Genomic DNA, 19,529 nt, shown 5'->3' with positions numbered 1-19,529 from the left:
TTCGTCTTCGCCTGTGTCAAATTCCGCATGTTCAGTGGGATGATGCTGTTCTAAATGTCTTATTAAATTGTTGTTCATTCACTGCTTATTTTTGCTGTGTGTGTGTGTGGGTGTGTGCAAATGTGACCGGCACAGAATCGGTTTATGAGACTCGGTTATGGTCGATCACGCTGAAAAAAGGTGCATCTCTGGATATGTGCGTCCATAGGTCCATAAGGCTTGAGGTTTTGTCATTCCTAAGAAGGAGTTATTTAATCAATGGTCAGAGAGCAGCTCGACACTGATCAAAGGACAAAGACGAGCGACGTGAATCTGCTGACAGGACGTAAATTAGGACTGAAGTCTAACTCTGCTTTAAAAACAAAAAAAAACACCAACACATGGGGTTATATAGTCTTATAAAGCCTAGTCTGAATCCGGATTATTCAGTATAGTATATACTAGGGGTGGGCGATATGGCCTTTAAATAATATCACGATATTTTGGGATATTTTTTGCAATAACGATATTCACTCGCGATATACAAGAACACTTTTTTAAAAAGTGTATTTTAAAAACACATTTGTTTTGCAGACACTCAGGAAATCTAAGGTACAAATGTTACTAAATGTACATTAAATTAAGCATCACTTCCAGCAGGGCTGTGTGCTATGGCTAGGAAACTTGATATCTCCATAAGCTTTTGAGAAGTGGTGATATACCATACGATATAATGTAAACTTAAAGTTCAATGGCAGGCCACTGCTCGTATTTTACCTTATATTGTTTATAAGTCTTAAAAACACAAAACATTGTAGTTCTGATCAATTCTGACTAAATACAGTGTTTATATTTTGTATTATTATAAGGCTGTATTTGTATTAATATCGACAACATTTATATTAAACAAACCAGCAGAATCTCACGATCACATTTATACTGTCCGTTTCACTTCAAATTAGGGCTGCAACTATCGATTATTTTTGTAATCGAGTATTCTATTGATTATTCCAGCGATTAATCGAGTAATCGGATAAGAAATACTTTTGTTTATATATATATATAGGTATTTACATCTGGATCTGATACACAGTTCAGAAGATAGCACCTTTTGTCTAAACCCACCCATTTTTCTTGTGAGCACAGACAATCAGCGCTATTTATTGTTTAAATAATCAATGTAACAGGACACACCTGGGCAACAAAACACACCCGACAGTCACCTGTTCCAATACTTTTGCTCACAAGAAAAATGGGTGGGTTCAGACAAAAGGTGCTATCTTCTGAACTGTGTATCAGATCCAGATGTAAATACCTGGAAATAAAAGCTGAAATGTTGATCTTTTGTCTCATATTCATCTTTTAATGTCAAACCCAAATGTTTTCAGTCTACAGCAAAAATAAAGGGATTGGCCTCACTGTTCCAATACTTTTGGAGGGGACTGTATATATATATACAGTATATATATATATATATATATATATATATATATATATATATATATATATATACACATACACACACACACACATATACAGTATATATATGTACTGTATATGTACAGTGTATCACAAAAGTGAGTACACCCCTCACATTTCTGCAGATATTTAAGTATATCTTTTCATGGGACAACACTGACAAAATGACACTTTGACACAATGAAAAGTAGTCTGTGTGCAGCTTATATAACAGTGTAAATTTATTCTTCCCTCAAAATAACTCAATATACAGCCATTAATGTCTAAACCACCGGCAACAAAAGTGAGTACACCCCTTAGTGAAAGTTCCTGAAGTGTCAATATTTTGTGTGGCCACCATTATTTTCCAGAACTGCCTTAACTCTCCTGGGCATGGAGTTTACCAGAGCTTCACAGGTTGCCACTGGAATGCTTTTCCACTCCTCCATGACGACATCACGGAGCTGGCGGATATTCGAGACTTTGCGCTCCTCCACCTTCCGCTTGAGGATGCCCCAAAGATGTTCTATTGGGTTTAGGTCTGGAGACATGCTTGGCCAGTCCATCACCTTTACCCTCAGCCTCTTCAATAAAGCAGTGGTCGTCTTAGAGGTGTGTTTGGGGTCATTATCATGCTGGAACACTGACCTGCGACCCAGTTTCAGGAGGGAGGGGATCATGCTCTGCTTCAGTATTTCACAGTACATATTGGAGTTCATGTGTCTCTCAATGAAATGTAACTCCCCAACACCTGCTGCACTCATGCAGCCCCAGACCATGGCATTCCCACCACCATGCTTGACTGTAGGCATGACACACTTTTCTTTGTACTCCTCACCTGATTGCCGCCACACATGCTTGAGACCATCTGAACCAAACAAATTAATCTTGGTCTCATTAGACCATAGGACATGGTTCCGGTAATCCATGTCCTTTGTTGACATGTCTTCAGCAAACTGTTTGCGGGCTTTCTTGTGTAGACACTTCAGAAAAGGCTTCCTTCTGGGGTGACAGCCATGCAGACCAATTTGATGTAGTGTGCGGCGTATGGTCTGAGCACTGACAGGCTGACCCCCCACCTTTTCAATCTCTGCAGCAATGCTGACAGCACTCCTGCGCCTATCTTTCAAAGACAGCAGTTGGATGTGACGCTGAGCACGTGCACTCAGCTTCTTTGGACGACCAACGCGAGGTCTGTTCTGAGTGGACCCTGCTCTTTTAAAACGCTGGATGATCTTGGCCACTGTGCTGCAGCTCAGTTTCAGGGTGTTGGCAATCTTCTTGTAGCCTTGGCCATCTTCATGTAGCGCAACAATTCGTCTTTTAAGATCCTCAGAGAGTTCTTTGCCATGAGGTGCCATGTTGGAACTTTCAGTGACCAGTATGAGAGAGTGTGAGAGCTGTACTACTAAATTGAACACACCTGCTCCCTATGCACACCTGAGACCTAGTAACACTAAGAAATCACATGACATTTTGGAGGGAAAATGACAAGCAGTGCTCAATTTGGACATTTAGGGGTGTAGTCTCTTAGGGGTGTACTCACTTTTGTTGCCGGTGGTTTAGACATTAATGGCTGTATATTGAGTTATTTTGAGGGAAGAATAAATTTACACTGTTATATAAGCTGCACACAGACTACTTTTCATTGTGTCAAAGTGTCATTTTGTCAGTGTTGTCCCATGAAAAGATATACTTAAATATCTGCAGAAATGTGAGGGGTGTACTCACTTTTGTGATACACTGTATATATATATATCGCTACTACATACTGAACAGTACGAGTGTGTACAAACAGGTGAAAAGTACCCGGATTAAGTCCTGTTAGGTACTGTTTAATTGAGAGATTTGGGACGCAGCCCTGGGGCTTCCTCGCGTCACCTGAACACAGCGTAAACGCGTGTCCCGTGCGGAACACCGTGAGCTAGGTATCGGTGTATGGAATAAACGATTCCTCGATGCGAAAAATTTGAATCGATCATTTTTAGTAATCGAATTACTCGAGGAATCGTTTCAGCCCTACTTCAAATAAATGAGCATCAAAAAACCCCGAAAACGTTTAATATTTGATCATGATTTGCTGTCATTTAATAATGAAAGCGTGTCTGTCAATTATACAACAACCAATGAAGAGAGAGCTTGAAATTCGAAGTTCTGATTGGTTCATACATCTGAATCTCTGAATCGGAGTTGTGTGAAGAGAGTCGTTTCTGACTCAGTGATTCAGTTTCCATGCTCATATGTGGAGGAAAGCGTTCCGCTTAGCGCTTTTAAACGTTCTCCGTGGTAACCTGTGTATTCTGTTCGTTCACTGACACAGTTATAATGAATGATATGTGACCCGAAAGGCAATAAATTGCAGTAATGACCCGAAAACCCCTAATCTTCAAATCTACTGTAACTATACTTTACATTTTTAATAGAATCTGATATTAAATAATTGCCGTGGTTCCTGTAATGTCCATTTTTTAACTACTAAAAGCCTGAAAATCCACCCTAACCCTGCCTCCGACACTCATTCACACAGATACACATTCCATTAACTGTAGCAAAGATGAATCCTGACAACAGGAAATTGAGTCTGAGCAGCCTGATCAATAAGAAAAGCAGATCAATTCCTAACTAGTGCACGGGGAGGTCACAGAGGATCAGCAAACACAAGTTTTGTTATGATTTGCTTGCGGTTCCCAGAGCTGAGAGCATAACATGATGACTTGTGCACGTATCTTTTGTAATCGCTTTACCCTGGTCAGTGTTGTGGTGGGTGTGGGGCCTGAAAACACTGGGCCAGGCCGGACTGGGCTTGACCTGAGTGGTCCACATACTACCAGAAAAACTGAGTACCTGGAGAGGTCGGTCGCTGGTTCAAGCCCCACCACTGCCAGGTTGTCACTGTTGGGCCCTTACGCAAGGCCCTAACCCTCAATTGCTTAAACAATATACCGTCACAGTACTGTAAGTCATGGATAACAGTGTCTGCTAAATGCTAAAAACGTAACTGTAAACGTGGACAGCCGAGAATCGAACCAGAGTACCCGAAGCTGTGCAGCACCAGCACTACTTTCTGTTAAAAGCAGGTCAAGCGGGTTAAAACCAAATCCTTTCTTCATTATTAATCTACAGACTGAAATATATCGGTTATATCCTGGTCAGGGTCCCAGTGGGAGTGAGTTCCCCAGAAACTGGATGCCAGTTCATCTCGGGACCTCATTCATTCTACTAGGGATTCAGATCCTGGATCTCAGTGTTGGTAATATTAGATAGACAAACAGACAGGCGGGCGGACAGATAGATAGATGGATGGATGGATGGATGGATGGATGGATGGATGGATGGATGGATGGATGGATGGATGGATGGAATAGACAGAGATAGGCAGGCAGGCAGAAAAACAGGCATACAGACAGACAGATAGACGGATAGACAGATGAAACAGATAAACAGACAGGTTGATAGACAGATAGATAGACGAACAGATAGACAGGCATACAGACAGATCGACAGGCAGACAGACAGTCAGACAGATAGATAGGCATACAGACAGACAGGTTGATAGATAAATAGGCAGATAGACAGATAGACAGGTAGATAGATGGGAGAGACAGACAGACAGATAAACATACAGACAGACAGAAAGATAAACAAATAGATAGGCAGACAGATAGATAGATAAATAGACAGACAGACATGTGGGCAGACAGACAGACATGCAGATAGATAGATAGATAGATAGATAGATAGATAGATAGATAGATAGATAGATAGATAGACATGCAGGCAGACAGACAGACAGACAGATAGACAGACAGACATAAACGTGTAGACAGACAGATTGATAGACAGATAAATCGACAGAGACAGACAGACAGGTTGATAGGAAGATAAAGACTGACGGATAGACAGGTTGATAAATAGACAGACAGATATATACTTCATTAATCTTAAAGTGTATTATATATGATTATAATACACTTACATGACATAAAGCAGGGCGGCACGGTGGCTAAGTGGGTAGCACTGTCGCCTCACAACAAGAAGGTCCTGTTTGCATGTTCTCCCCGTGTCCGCGTGGGTTTCCTCCGGCTGCTCCGGTTTCCTCCCACAGTCCAAAGACGTGCAAGTGAGGTGAATTGCAGACACTAAATTGTCCATGACTGTGTTGGATATAACCTTGCGAACTGATAACTACCGTTCCTGTCATGAATGTAACCAAAGTGTAAAACATGACGTTAAAAGAATTCAGCTTCTATAAGGAGGTCATTTCTAAAGTCCGGACACAATAATCACCACAAAGAAACACTGTGTAGCATTTGCAGCAAATTGTGTGTCAAAACACAGAGCCGGTTTAGGACCCGACACCTTTCAGCCTATCAGAAGTATAAACACAGTAAGCAGCTGTCTTACCAGCTGTATTTTTTCACCGTCGATTACCTCCACGATGGCGTACGTCTTGTTCACGTCCTTCATGCTGGCCGCCGAGTCTCTCATAGCTGCCGAGGAGCGACTAACCTCTAGTGAACCGGGACTGACCCTATCCTGCTTTCTCCTCGCCACTAAACCGTGAACTTTCCCCCATCTGGACTTTCAGCCTTATTCTACCCCCCCCGTATTCCTCCCTCCTTAAAACGTGCTCACCTCCTTCTGCTCGGCCGGCCCAATCCCCAGCTCGTAAACAGGTTGAACTCTAACTGGATGGAGCTTAATTGTTAATGTGCGGTCGTTTGCTTTCTAGCTATGGTCACATAAAACAGCGATTCTTAAATTCACGCCAGGTCTGGATCAGGATTTATATTTATTATATCCACAGGCCTCGTACTTGTATCTCGGTTGATATAAGTTGTTTTTTTAAACAACGCTGTATTACATCACAGTTCTAGGAGGAGGACAGTTCTGTTTGTTACAATCAGACGTGCTGAAATGATCAACAAAGACGCTTTTCTTTCCTGTAAGCCTGATAACAACTTGTCAACATGTGACTCGACAGAATGACTTCTCTAGGCCACGACAGAGGGGGCACACGGTTCAAAAATAGCACCGACTGATGACTTAAGAGTTCATTTCTTACGTTAAGGGCTGAACGGGCTAAAAAGACGGAAAGATTTAAAGGTCCTGATTTCCTAAAACACCAAATATACCCAGATCAGGCATAACATTATGACCACCTTCCTAATATTGTGTCGGCCCCCCTTTTGCTGTGGTGCACTGTGTATTCGGACACCTTTCTATCCGAACCAGCGTTGACCTCTTCGGCGATCTGGATCGGACCGTGCATTTGATCAGCTCCACTTACCATATAGGAGCACTTTGTAGTTCTACAATTACTGACTGTAGCCCATCTGCTTCTCTGCATGCTTTGTTAGCCCGCTTTCATGCTGTTCTTCAATGGTCGGGTCTCTCCAGGACCACCACAGAGCAGGTATTATTTGGGTGGTTTACATAGTGGTGGTGTGTTAGTGTGTGTTGTGCTGGTGTGAGTGGATCAGACACTGTCTCACCGTCACTGCTGGACTGAGAATAGTCCACCAACCGAAAATATCTAGTCAACAGTGCCCCGTGGGCAGCGTCCTGTGACCACTGATGAAGGTCTACAAGATGACCGACTCAAACAGCAGCAATAGATGAGCGATCGTCTCTGACGTTACGTCTACAAGGTGGACCAACTAGGTAGGAGTGTCTGATAGAGTGGACAGTGAGTGGATCCACTCATACCAGCACAACACACACTAACACACCACCACCATGTCGGTGTCACTGCAGTGCTGAGAATGATCCACAACCTAAATAATACCTGCTCTGTAGTGGTCCTGTGGGGGGTCCTGATTATTAAAGAACAGGGTAAAAGCAGGCAAAAAAAGTATGTAGAGAAACAGATGGACTACAGTCAGTAATTGTAGAACTACAAAGTGGTTCTATATGGTAAGTGGAGCTGATGAAATGGACAGTGAGTGTAGAAACAATATTATGGATGATCAGTGTATATTTGGATATTTGTAGAGACCCCTGACCCCCCCCCCCCGTTAGTAATGGGGTGTAAACAGTGTGTATAAGTGATGATCAGCGTTACTTACTGTGTTTGGCATTTGCACTATGGGGTCGACGTAATTCTGGATGTCATCGTAGCTGGACTGCATGCTGATGATGTCATCGATGACGTCCTCCATCTGCCCAAAACAAGCACAGAATGCATTTCATTTTCAACCACCGCTGTTCCTCTTCGGGGGCGTGCTGGGACCCGGGATCACTGGGCGCAAGACAGGAATAACCTGGACCGGGCGCCAGTCCTCTCGGACGGAGCCGATCATGTCGGCTGAGGTTCGAACCCAGATCTCAGGGGTGGTGGGCTGACGTAATAGACCGCTGCACCACCCAAGCACATTAGGGCATGTGTATATATAGAAACTCAGTGCTAACTACTGATGCTAATTAATACAGCATTGGTAATTACGACAAACACTGTTTAACCACCTGTTTATCCTGGTCAGGGTCACAGTGGGTCCTGTTTTACTGACAACCAAGACCCACTGTGTGACAACCAGACCCACTGTGTGACAACCAAAATCATTGGTAGTCACGACAAAGACCAAACAAGCTTCATTTCATTAGGATGGGATTTTTATTTCACTTGTATGTTTTACCACCAGTTCATCCTGGTCAGGGTCACAGTGGGTCCTTTCTTCCTAAAAAACGGACCAAAATCATTGGTAGTCACTACAGAAATCATTGGTCACGACAAAGACCAAACAAGTTTCCTTTTTATTTAGATTTTAATTTCATTTTTATGTGTTACTGCCCATTTATCCTGGTCAGGGTCTCTGTGGGTCCTTTTTTCCTGACAACCGAACTCCACTGTGTGACTACAAAAATCATTAGTAGTCACTACAAAGAGCAAACAAGTTTCATTTCATTTCAATTTCTATTTCATTTTAATGTTTTACCACTAGTTTATCCTGGTCAGGGTCTCAGTGGGTCCTGTTGTACTAAAAACTAGACCCACTGTGTGACATACAAAACCACTGGAAGTCACGACAAAGACCAAACAATTTTCATTTCAATTTTTGTTTCATTTGTATGTTTTACCACCAGTTTATCCTGGTCAGGGTCACAGTGGGTCCTGTTTTACTGACAACCAAGACCCACTGTGTGACAACCAGACCCAATGTGTGACAACCAAAATCATTGGTAGTCACGACAAAGACCAAACAAGTTTCATTTCATTAGGATGGGATTTTTATTTCACTTGTATGTTTTACCACCAGTTCATCCTGGTCAGGGTCACAGTGGGTCCCTTTATTCCTGAAAACCAGACCAAAATCATTGATGGCCATTACAAAGATCAGTGGTAGTCACGACAAAGACCAAACAAATTTCATGTAATTTGGATTTTTGTTTGATTTGTATGTTTTATCACTAGTTTATCCTGGTCAGGGTCACAGTGGGTCCTTTTTCCCCCCCTCAAAACCAGACCAAAATCACAGGGGGTCCTGTTTTACTTAAAACTAGACCCACTGTGTGACAACCAAAATCATTGGTAGTTACGACAAACACCAAAAAAGTTGACTTTCATTTGGATTTTTATTTTACTTGTACAGTGTATCACAAAAGTGAGTACACCCCTCACATTTCTGCAGATATTTAAGTATATCTTTTCATGGGACAACACTGACAAAATGACACTTTGACACAATGAAAAGTAGTCTGTGTGCAGCTTATATAACAGTGTAAATTTATTCTTCCCTCAAAATAACTCAATATACAGCCATTAATGTCTAAACCACCGGCAACAAAAGTGAGTACACCCCTTAGTGAAAGTTCCTGAAGTGTCAATATTTTGTGTGGCCACCATTATTTCCCAGAACTGCCTTAACTCTCCTGGGCATGGAGTTTACCAGAGCTTCACAGGTTGCCACTGGAATGCTTTTCCACTCCTCCATGACGACATCACGGAGCTGGCGGATATTCGAGACTTTGCGCTCCTCCACCTTCCGCTTGAGGATGCCCCAAAGATGTTCTATTGGGTTTAGGTCTGGAGACATGCTTGGCCAGTCTATCACCTTTACCCTCAGCCTCTTCAATAAAGCAGTGGTCGTCTTAGAGGTGTGTTTGGGGTCATTATCATGCTGGAACACTGCCCTGCGACCCAGTTTCCGGAGGGAGGGGATCATGCTCTGCTTCAGTATTTCACAGTACATATTGGAGTTCATGTGTCCCTCAATGAAATGTAACTCCCCAACACCTGCTGCACTCATGCAGCCCCAGACCATGGCATTCCCACCACCATGCTTGACTGTAGGCATGACACACTTATCTTTGTACTCCTCACCTGATTGCCGCCACACATGCTTGAGACCATCTGAACCAAACAAATTAATCTTGGTCTCATCAGACCATAGGACATGGTTCCAGTAATCCATGTCCTTTGTTGACATGTCTTCAGCAAACTGTTTGCGGGCTTTCTTTTGTAGAGACTTCAGAAGAGGCTTCCTTCTGGGGTGACAGCTATGCAGACCAATTTGATGTAGTGTGCGGCGTATGGTCTGAGCACTGACAGGCTGACCCCCCACCTTTTCAATCTCTGCAGCAATGCTGACAGCACTCCTGCGCCTATCTTTCAAAGACAGCAGTTGGATGTGACGCTGAGCACGTGCGCTCAGCTTCTTTGGACGACCGACGCGAGGTCTGTTCTGAGTGGACCCTGCTCTTTTAAAACGCTGGATGATCTTGGCCACTGTGCTGCAGCTCAGTTTCAGGGTGTTGGCAATCTTCTTGTAGCCTTGGCCATCTTCATGTAGCGCAACAATTCGTCTTTTAAGATCCTCAGAGAGTTCTTTGCCATGAGGTGCCATGTTGGAACTTTCAGTGACCAGTATGAGAGAGTGTGAGAGCTGTACTACTAAATTGAACACACCTGCTCCCTATGCACACCTGAGACCTAGTAACACTAACAAATCACATGACATTTTGGAGGGAAAATGACAAGCAGTGCTCAATTTGGACATTTAGGGGTGTAGTCTCTTAGGGGTGTACTCACTTTTGTTGCCGGTGGTTTAGACATTAATGGCTGTATATTGAGTTATTTTGAGGGAAGAATAAATTTACACTGTTATATAAGCTGCACACAGACTACTTTTCATTGTGTCAAAGTGTCATTTTGTCAGTGTTGTCCCATGAAAAGATATACTTAAATATCTGCAGAAATGTAAGGGGTGTACTCACTTTTGTGATACACTGTATGTTTTACCACCAGTTTATCCTGGTCAGGGTCTCAGTGGGTCCTTTCTTCCTAAAAACCGGATCACAATCATTGGTAGTCACTACAAAAATCATTGGTAGTCACGACAAACACTAAGCAAATTTCACTTCATTTGGATTTTTACTTCACTTGTATGTTTTACCACCAGTTTATCCTGGTCAGGGTTTCAGTGGGTCCTTTTTTCCTGAAAACTGGATTCACTGTGACTATAAAAATCAATAGTAGTCACAAAGAAAGACCAAACAAGTTTCATTTCATTAGGATAGGATTTATATTTCGCAATATTTGCAGCAATCCATCGCAGGGCCTCACCCATCCCCTTAGACATAGCCAATCATGCCTGTACATAGTCGATAGGGATTTGAACCCTGGATCCCAGCAGTAGTGAGCGAGTGTAATTTACCACTGCACCACTCCAGCACCACGCTAAACAAACTGCCTAGTAAAAGCAATTCTGAGTAATGAATGTGTACTGGAATTAAAAGCGAATGATCTATTTACTCACATATAGCCTAAGATGTGAAGACTTTGCTCATATGCTTGAATAAAGCCACATATTCAGCTCATTGTATTACAGATATAAAGGAGAAAAAGAGCAAAGTCTGCCGAGTTCAAAAGGTCATTCCGGCTTCTCTTCTTTCCCTGTCACTCTTTAATCTCTAATTACACCAGCACGGCCATAATTGGCCACTTAAACTCCAGTGAAAACTGAGTTCGCCTAGTTAACATTCTGACCTTTAGGTTACATAAAAACAGTGGGGAATGAAGAAAAGACGGTGAAGATTCAGAGATGAGTGTGTGAACGGCGAGTGCTGAACTTTGAAATAAACTTTGAGCACTGAAAAACAAACCTGCTGCGCTGATGAATAAGAGAAATGTACTTAACATTAAAACCACCTCCTTGTTTCTACACTCACTGTCCATTTTATCAGCTCCACTTTCCATATAGGAGCACTTTGTAGTTCTACAATTACTGACTGTAGTTCATCTGTTTCTCTGCATGCTTTGTTAGCCCCACAGGACCACCACAGAGCAGGTATTTTTTAGGTGGTGGATCATTCTTAGCACTGCAGTGACACCGACATGGTGGTGGTGTGTTAGTGTGTGTTGTGCTGGTATGAGTGGATCAGACACAGCAGCGCTGCTGGAGTTTTTAAAACACCTCAATGTCACTGCTGGACTGAGAATAGTCCACCAACCGAAAATATGTAGCCAACAGCGCCCCGTGGGCAGCGTCATGTGACCACTGATGAAGGTCTACAAGATGACCGACTCAAACAGCAGCAATAGACGAGCGACCGTCTCTGACTTTACATCTACGAGGTGGACCAACTAGGTAGGAGTGTCTAATAGAGTGGACAGTGAGTGGACACGGTATTTAAAAACTCCAGCAGCGCTGCTGTGTCTGATCCACTCATACCAGCACAACACACACTAACACACCACCACCACCACCATGTCAGTGTCAGTGCAGTGCTGAGGATGATCCACCACCTAAATAATACCTGCTCTGTGGTGGTCCTGACCATTAAAGAACAGCATGAAAGGGGGCTAACAAAGCATGCAGAGAAACAGATGGACTACAGTCAGTAATTGTAGCACTACTAAGTGCTTCTATATGGTAAGGGGAGCTGATAAAATGGACAGTGAGGTTAGAAACAAGGAGGTGGTTTTAATGTTATGGATCGAACCCAGGACCTTCTTGCTGTGAGGCGACAGTGCTACCCACTTAGCCACCATGCTGCCCGGAAGACCGAACATTTTTATGTTTTACCACTAATTTACACTGGTCAGGGTCACAGTGGGTCCTTTTTTCCTGAAAACTGGACCCACTGTGTGACTACAAAAATCATTGGTAGTCACTACAAAGAGCAAACAAGAGGTATCAATTTTGTTTGTCTGTACCACACTTAGCCTCCATGTCCTCTGGCATCAATGAGTCTTGGCGGCAAACAACCTGTAGGCGGTGGATTGTTGTGCCTTCTCTGACCGCTGTTGGTAGGTACTCACCATGGTTGCTCTGAGAACCCCTTAGGTCTCTTAGGTCTTGTGTCTATACATATCTGCTGAATTCAGCCCAGTGTTTTCTCAGTAACAACTATCAGACCAACACTGATTTGTACAAGTGTACCAGTCAGACTTGTTTTACCTGTATATAACTCATAATATGCTAGTTCAGCTCGGCTGAGATCCTGGGTTCGAATCCTACCAGGTTTCCAGAGTTCAAATGCTTATGGTCGGCCATTTACACAGACATGATTGGTTTGAATGACCTAAGGCTAACTGTGGTATCTGTCTTATTAGAATCCTCTCTACTTAGACAGCTGCCTAGGTAGGCAGTAGGCAGCAAGGCAGCTCACTAGGTTTTTGGACAGACCCCATGTGACCAAACCAAATTGTATTAAAATACCTAATGACATAGATTAGAGCTATAACAACCACCACTCTTCTGAGAGGGCTTCTTTGAAGACTTTAAAGTATGCCTATGGGGATTTGTGCCCAATCAGTCATAAGAGCATTTGTATAGCTGGGCACTGTTCCTGGTAAAGAAAGCGAGTGATGCTGGAACAGGAAAGGGCCTTCCCTAAAATGTTGCTGCATTTAATAAAATCAAAGAACGGATAAAATTGTACCTCTTTCTCCTGGTTGCAGCTGATGTTGAGCATGGCCATGGGACTGTTGGGGGCACTGTTGCCTGCAGATTTGACCAGCTGTGTTGCGCAGGGCGAGGGCAAGGGTGGCACAGTGCCAGATGTGTGGCACGGTGCCATGCCGGGTGGAGAGGGGTGGACCAGCCCGGTCATGGCGTGGACGGCCTGCTTGGCGCCAAAGGTGCTGGAGAGGTATTCCTTCACCTGCTGCTTCTGAGACTGACGGATGTGGTAGTCGGTGGGGTTCTCCAGGTGGGTCTGTACCTGCCGGGACAAGAGACGGACATTGAAGTGTAGAAGTCATGGGAAAGGGGCGTGGCAGGGCATTTAGAAGAGGGAAATAGTTGAACAGAATAGGCGTCAGAGTGGTGCGGCAGGTAGTATGGATATGAAGTTGTACGGTGCTGTATGTGAATTGCCCAAGTGTGGGTGAGTCAGTAAATAAATTAATAAAATTATTTAATAATGATTAAATTATTCATAAATAAATAAAATTAATGATTAATAAATTAATGATTAATAAATAAATACTATTATAAATAAATAAATAAAATTAAATATTAATAAATAAATAAAACGAATTATAAATAAATAAAACTAATTATTAATTAATTATTAATAAATAAATAAATAAAATTAATTGTGAATAAATAAAAGTAATAATTAATTAATCATTAATAAATTAATAAAATTAATTGTAAATAAATAAAAGTAATAATTAATTAATCATTAATAAATAAATAAAATTAATTGTAAATAAATAAGTTATAATTAATTAATCATAATAAATAAATAAAATTAATTGTGAATAAATAAAAGTTATAATTAATTAATCATTAATAAATAAATAAAATTATTTGTGAATAAATGAAAGTAATAATTAATTAATCATTAATAAATAAATAAAATCATTAATTAATAAATTAATTATTAATAAATAAATAAAATTAATTATTTATGAATTCATTATTAATAAATAAATATTAATTATGACTAAATAAAATTAATCATTAATTAATACAAATAATTATACATAAATATATAAATGAATACAATTAATAATAAATAAATACAAATAATTAAAAATAAATAAATACAATTAATTATTAATAAATAAATACATAAAATAATTAATTAATCAGTGAATCAATGAATTAATAAATGGTTTGATGATTCTGTTCAAAGTGCATTTTTGCCTTTTTGCTGTTTTGCAGCCATAACAGTCTGATCCTCTGATAAAATTTTGGAGTGGGTCTGTGGGAATGTGTGCCCATATAATGAAGAGAAAAGTGCAAAGGTGTTCATTGGGGTTCAGGCCACTGGATACTGCCATACTAAAACAGAGAAGGTTCTGTCCTTCCCCAAACTGTTGCCACAAGGTTATTCTGCCTACTGTTTACAGGGAGGCTCCAGTCCCACTGCAACCCTGATCAGGATGAAGCCATTTCTGACGTTTAAAAACAAAAACCTGCATTTCTGTATTCTTGATAGGTGAGACCTGGTGGAGAAAAGTTCATGTATTCATAGTTCTTGCTTCATCCTGGTCAGGGTTGCTGTGGGTTCAAAGTGACAGGGTGCCAGTCTGTTGTAGGGCACACAGACTCATTCACACTTACTTCCACATGAGGCTCTTTAGATCCATGTTATCACCTGGCCAGCGGAGACTGAGGTGCAATAGTACAAATTTTAAAATTCTGTTTTTCTTCACTACATGAGTCTTAATTTATGTGTACTTAGTAGTGTATATATATAGAGTCTAGGGGAAGTGATCTAGGCTGTATTTGGAACACGACCTCTGTAAACACAAAGCACTGTAATAATAATTTAAAGGTCAAATCGCTCAGCCCTAGGGGGCGCCTGGGATGCCTGGCCAGTCTGGCCTCGTTCTTTCAAGTACAAATGTACACAGGTCACTACTTTGCTGTATAGCATAGCACCACATATGTTTGATATAGTGGATTAAATCAACTGGCCATAAGTATATGGACACCTGACCATTGGTTTGTTGGACGTTCCTTGGTTATTAATGTAGAGTTATAATATACAGTACCACTTGCTTCCCAGTCCTTTTGTGGCTATAACAGCCTGGTCTTCTAGGAAGATGTTGGAATGGGTCTGTGGGAATGTGTGCCCATACAATGAAACTGGCCATAAGTAGGTAGGTAGGATATGGAGTTGTATGGTGCTGTATGTGAATTACCCAAGTGTGAGTGAGTCTGTAAATACATGAATAAAATGTATAATTAATTAATTGATTGTTAATAAATAAATGAAATTAATTATAAATAATGAAATAAATAAATACAATTACATATAAAAAAATTAATAAGTAAATAAATAGATTAATAAAAAATAAAATTAATAATTAATAAATTAATTAAAAAAATAACGATTACTTAATAAATACAAAATAAATTATAAATAAATAAAATTAATTGTAAGTAAATAAATATATAAAATCAATTATTAATTCATTATTAATAAATAAATACAATTAATTATAAATAAATAATTAAATAAATAAAAATAATTATAAATAAATAAAATTAATTATAAATAAATAAGCATATAAAATCAATTATTAATTAATTATTAATAAATAAATAATATTAATAATTAATTAATTAAATAAAATAATTGTAAATAAATAATAAAATTAATTATAAATAAATAATTACAACTAATTATTAATGGTCTTCTGGGAAGGAGTAGGTCTGTGAGAATGTGTGCCCATAAAATGTAGAGTTATAATATACAGTACCCCTTGCTTCTCAGTCCTTTTGTGGCTATAACAGCCTGGTCTTCTAGGAAGATGTTGAAATGGGTCTGTGGGAATGTGTGCCAGTACAATGAAACTGACCACAAGTTTATACCTGACCATAGGTTTGTTGGACATTCCATGGCCATTAATACAGAACAGAGTTATATTATAGAGATGCCCTTTTGTGGCTATTACAGCCTGGTCTTTTGGGAAGATGTTGGAGTAGGTCTGTGGGAATCTGCTCAGTGGGTAGCACTGTCACATTACAGCAAAAGTAATATTAAGCAAAATAAATGTTGCAGTCATCAAATATTAGTGCTGCATTGCTTTACAATATCAGTGACTAAGAGGAAACTATGCCACCAAGGCCGTTTGCTGATATACTCAGGCCTGTGGGTAGTGTTAGTATCTATTAGCTTCCAAATGTGAAATTCCAGACGCGCAGTGCAACTGATAGCCACAAGGGCTTCCTTACTTTATTCCTCTGCTCAGACACGGTGGGACGTACGACTACCCTGGACCAAAAAAAACTCATCTGGGTGACTCAACCTTAACGCTTCCTAGAAGTGGCATGACTCAGAACGCTCACAGTTCCAGAAAGACATCCAGAGTGACTGGCACCACACTGTCCCAAGCCTAAGAGGAACCAAAGCTGTAACCTAAGCATGCCTTGGTATAGCAATAATGTATTATTTGTACATATTTGACAATGATAAGCATACCAGTTTAGTTCGGTGAAGGCCAGTCTGGTGTGGAGGAACACCAGTCGCCTGCCCAGGTCCTTGACCTTAACCGCAACGAACGCCTCTGTGTTGGTTTGGAAAGTGGGCTACGAGTTAGGGTTTCTAATCCCCATCAATGCCTGACCTCACGAATGCTTTTTTGATTCAATGGGTACAAATTCCCACACACACGCTCCAAAATCCTAGAGTAGAGTTTTTTTTTTTAATATTGTCCAGCTCTCATTACTGATTATTGTATAAAGCAGGGTGGTGTGAGTGCTACATGGCACCAGGGTGCATAGTATGATATCCGCTTGTTAAGTGGTGACGTGTCGACCTTATGATACGTCACATCCGGGTCCAAGTTGGCCGAGTCTCTCGTATTTTCAATATGCCACAGTGCTGTGTCCCGTACTGCTTCAACAGGTCCGAGTCGAAAAAAAAACTACCCAACTGTCTTTTTACCGCTTTCCTTGCGATTAGATATCATGAAGTAATATTTTTGTTCATAATTCAATGTAAAAAGGTAAACTGTCAAATTGTATATTCATTACACGTGTTTCAAGCTTTTTTTTTTTTTTATTTCATATAATAATGTGAGATTCTGGATCCACCATTATTTCCCAGAACTGCCTTAACTCTCCTGGGCATGGAGTTTACCAGAGCTTCACAGGTTGCCACTGGAATGCTTTTCCACTCCTCCATGACGACATCACGGAGCTGGCGGATATTCGAGACTTTGCGCTCCTCCACCTTCCGCTTGAGGATGCCCCAAAGATGTTCTATTGGGTTTAGGTCTGGAGACATGCTTGGCCAGTCCATCACCTTTACCCTCAGAGGTGTGTTTGGGGTCATTATCATGCTGGAACACTGCCCTGCGACCCAGTTTCCGGAGGGAGGGGATCATGCTCTGCTTCAGTATTTCACAGTACATATTGGAGTTCATGTGTCCCTCAATGAAATGTAACTCCCCAACACCTGCTGCACTCATGCAGCCCCAGACCATGGCATTCCCACCACCATGCTTGACTGTAGGCATGACACACTTATCTTTGTACTCCTCACCTGATTGCCGCCACACATGCTTGAGACCATCTGAACCAAACAAATTAATCTTGGTCTCATCAGACCATAGGACATGGTTCCAGTAATCCATGTCCTTTGTTGACATGTCTTCAGCAAACTGTTTGCGGGCTTTCTTGTGTAGAGACTTCAGAAGAGGCTTCCTTCTGGGGTGACAGCCATGCAGACCAATTTGATGTAGTGTGCGGCGTATGGTCTGAGCACTGACAGGCTGACCCCCCACCTTTTCAATCTCTGCAGCAATGCTGACAGCACTCCTGCGCCTACCTTTCAAAGACAGCAGTTGGATGTGACGCTGAGCACGTGCACTCAGCTTCTTTGGACGACCAACGCGAGGTCTGTTCTGAGTGGACCCTGCTCTTTTAAAACGCTGGATGATCTTGGCCACTGTGCTGCAGCTCAGTTTCAGGGTGTTGGCAATCTTCTTGTAGCCTTGGCCATCTTCATGTAGCGCAACAATTCGTCTTTTAAGATCCTCAGAGAGTTCTTTGCCATGAGGTGCCATGTTGGAACTTTCAGTGACCAGTGTGAGAGAGTGTGAGAGCTGTACTACTAAATTGAACACACCTGCTCCCTATGCACACCTGAGACCTAGTAACACTAACGAGTCACATGACATTTTGGAGGGAAAATGACAAGCAGTGCTCAATTTGGACATTTAGGGGTGTACTCACTTTTGTTGCCGGTGGTTTAGACATTAATGGCTGTATATTGAGTTATTTTGAGGGAAGAATAAATTTACACTGTTATATAAGCTGCACACAGACTACTTTTCACTGTGTCAAAGTGTCATTTTGTCAGTGTTGTCCCATGAAAAGATATACTTAAATATCTGCAGAAATGTGAGGGGTGTACTCACTTTTGTGATACACTGTATATATATAAGACCTTTTCTCGTCCAGACCGCTATTGAGAAGGACTAGACATTTATGACTCGTGTAATGTTTGTAAATCCAATTTCCAACGACAGCAACACAGAGTTCCTTAAGTTTTCCACAAACAGAATTTATTTTAACTTTCTTCTTATATTGACTTATACATTAATCCAAGTGTCTTATAAAAACAAAATAAAAACTCACTATGTTCGCAAACAAAACTACAATCAAAAATCTCTTTCTTTCCGTATATTTGATATATATTTTCCGTATATAGAGTCAGTACAATTCTACCCTCCGCAGGCTCCACCGAAGAGGACTAATGAATGACAGCGTACATTGATTACCAGGAAAAATAATCAATAGTTGAAATACTAAGTCTCCACCTCAAATAAGTATTCTTTAACCAAACAGAAAATATTTATGACAATAAACATAGAACATTACAATTAGTGCAATATGGCTCTTACAATATATGTATATAAAGGTTCACAGGTTTAGCCATAGTTGTTTGCGTTTGCGATTAAAGGTTCGTTTGGCCCCGGAAATGGTCCTAACGTCGCGCGTGATGTCACACTTAACAAGCGAATATCTGGACAGCAGCACTGTGGGGATCGTAGAAACGTTTTTTTTTTTTTTTTATGGGGGTCACGGCCACCCTTAAAAAATCACTGGCTCCCCCATTCCCTTTTTTCTGATATATTTCATTAGGTGCTGTCCATTTCAGTCGATCGCTGCATCACACTCCGA

The 19,529-nt window shown here is 41.0% G+C and overlaps 1 protein-coding gene across 3 annotated transcripts in view; it reads right to left on the bottom strand.

The window, feature by feature from the left end:
• tfeb (transcription factor EB) overlaps positions 1-19,529 on the bottom strand; it is a 121,468-nt gene that overhangs the window by 18,480 nt on the left and 83,459 nt on the right. For 2 of the 3 annotated variants that reach the window (XM_062986510.1, XM_062986511.1), the window contains exons 3-4: positions 13,321-13,602; positions 7,506-7,598 (exon numbers count right to left, since the gene is read on the bottom strand). In XM_062986510.1, the coding sequence (XP_062842580.1) occupies positions 7,506-7,598; positions 13,321-13,602 (375 nt within the window). Of the gene's footprint in view, positions 1-148; positions 237-7,505; positions 7,599-13,320; positions 13,603-19,529 lie in introns of those variants that run through there. The other variant, XM_062986512.1, reaches the window with a different exon arrangement.

Source organism: Trichomycterus rosablanca, chromosome 24, assembly GCF_030014385.1.
Source record: "Trichomycterus rosablanca isolate fTriRos1 chromosome 24, fTriRos1.hap1, whole genome shotgun sequence".
Lineage (NCBI taxonomy): Eukaryota > Metazoa > Chordata > Actinopteri > Siluriformes > Trichomycteridae > Trichomycterus > Trichomycterus rosablanca.
Note: the sequence above shows the minus strand (reverse complement) of the source record. Positions and strands in the feature narration are given on the sequence as shown.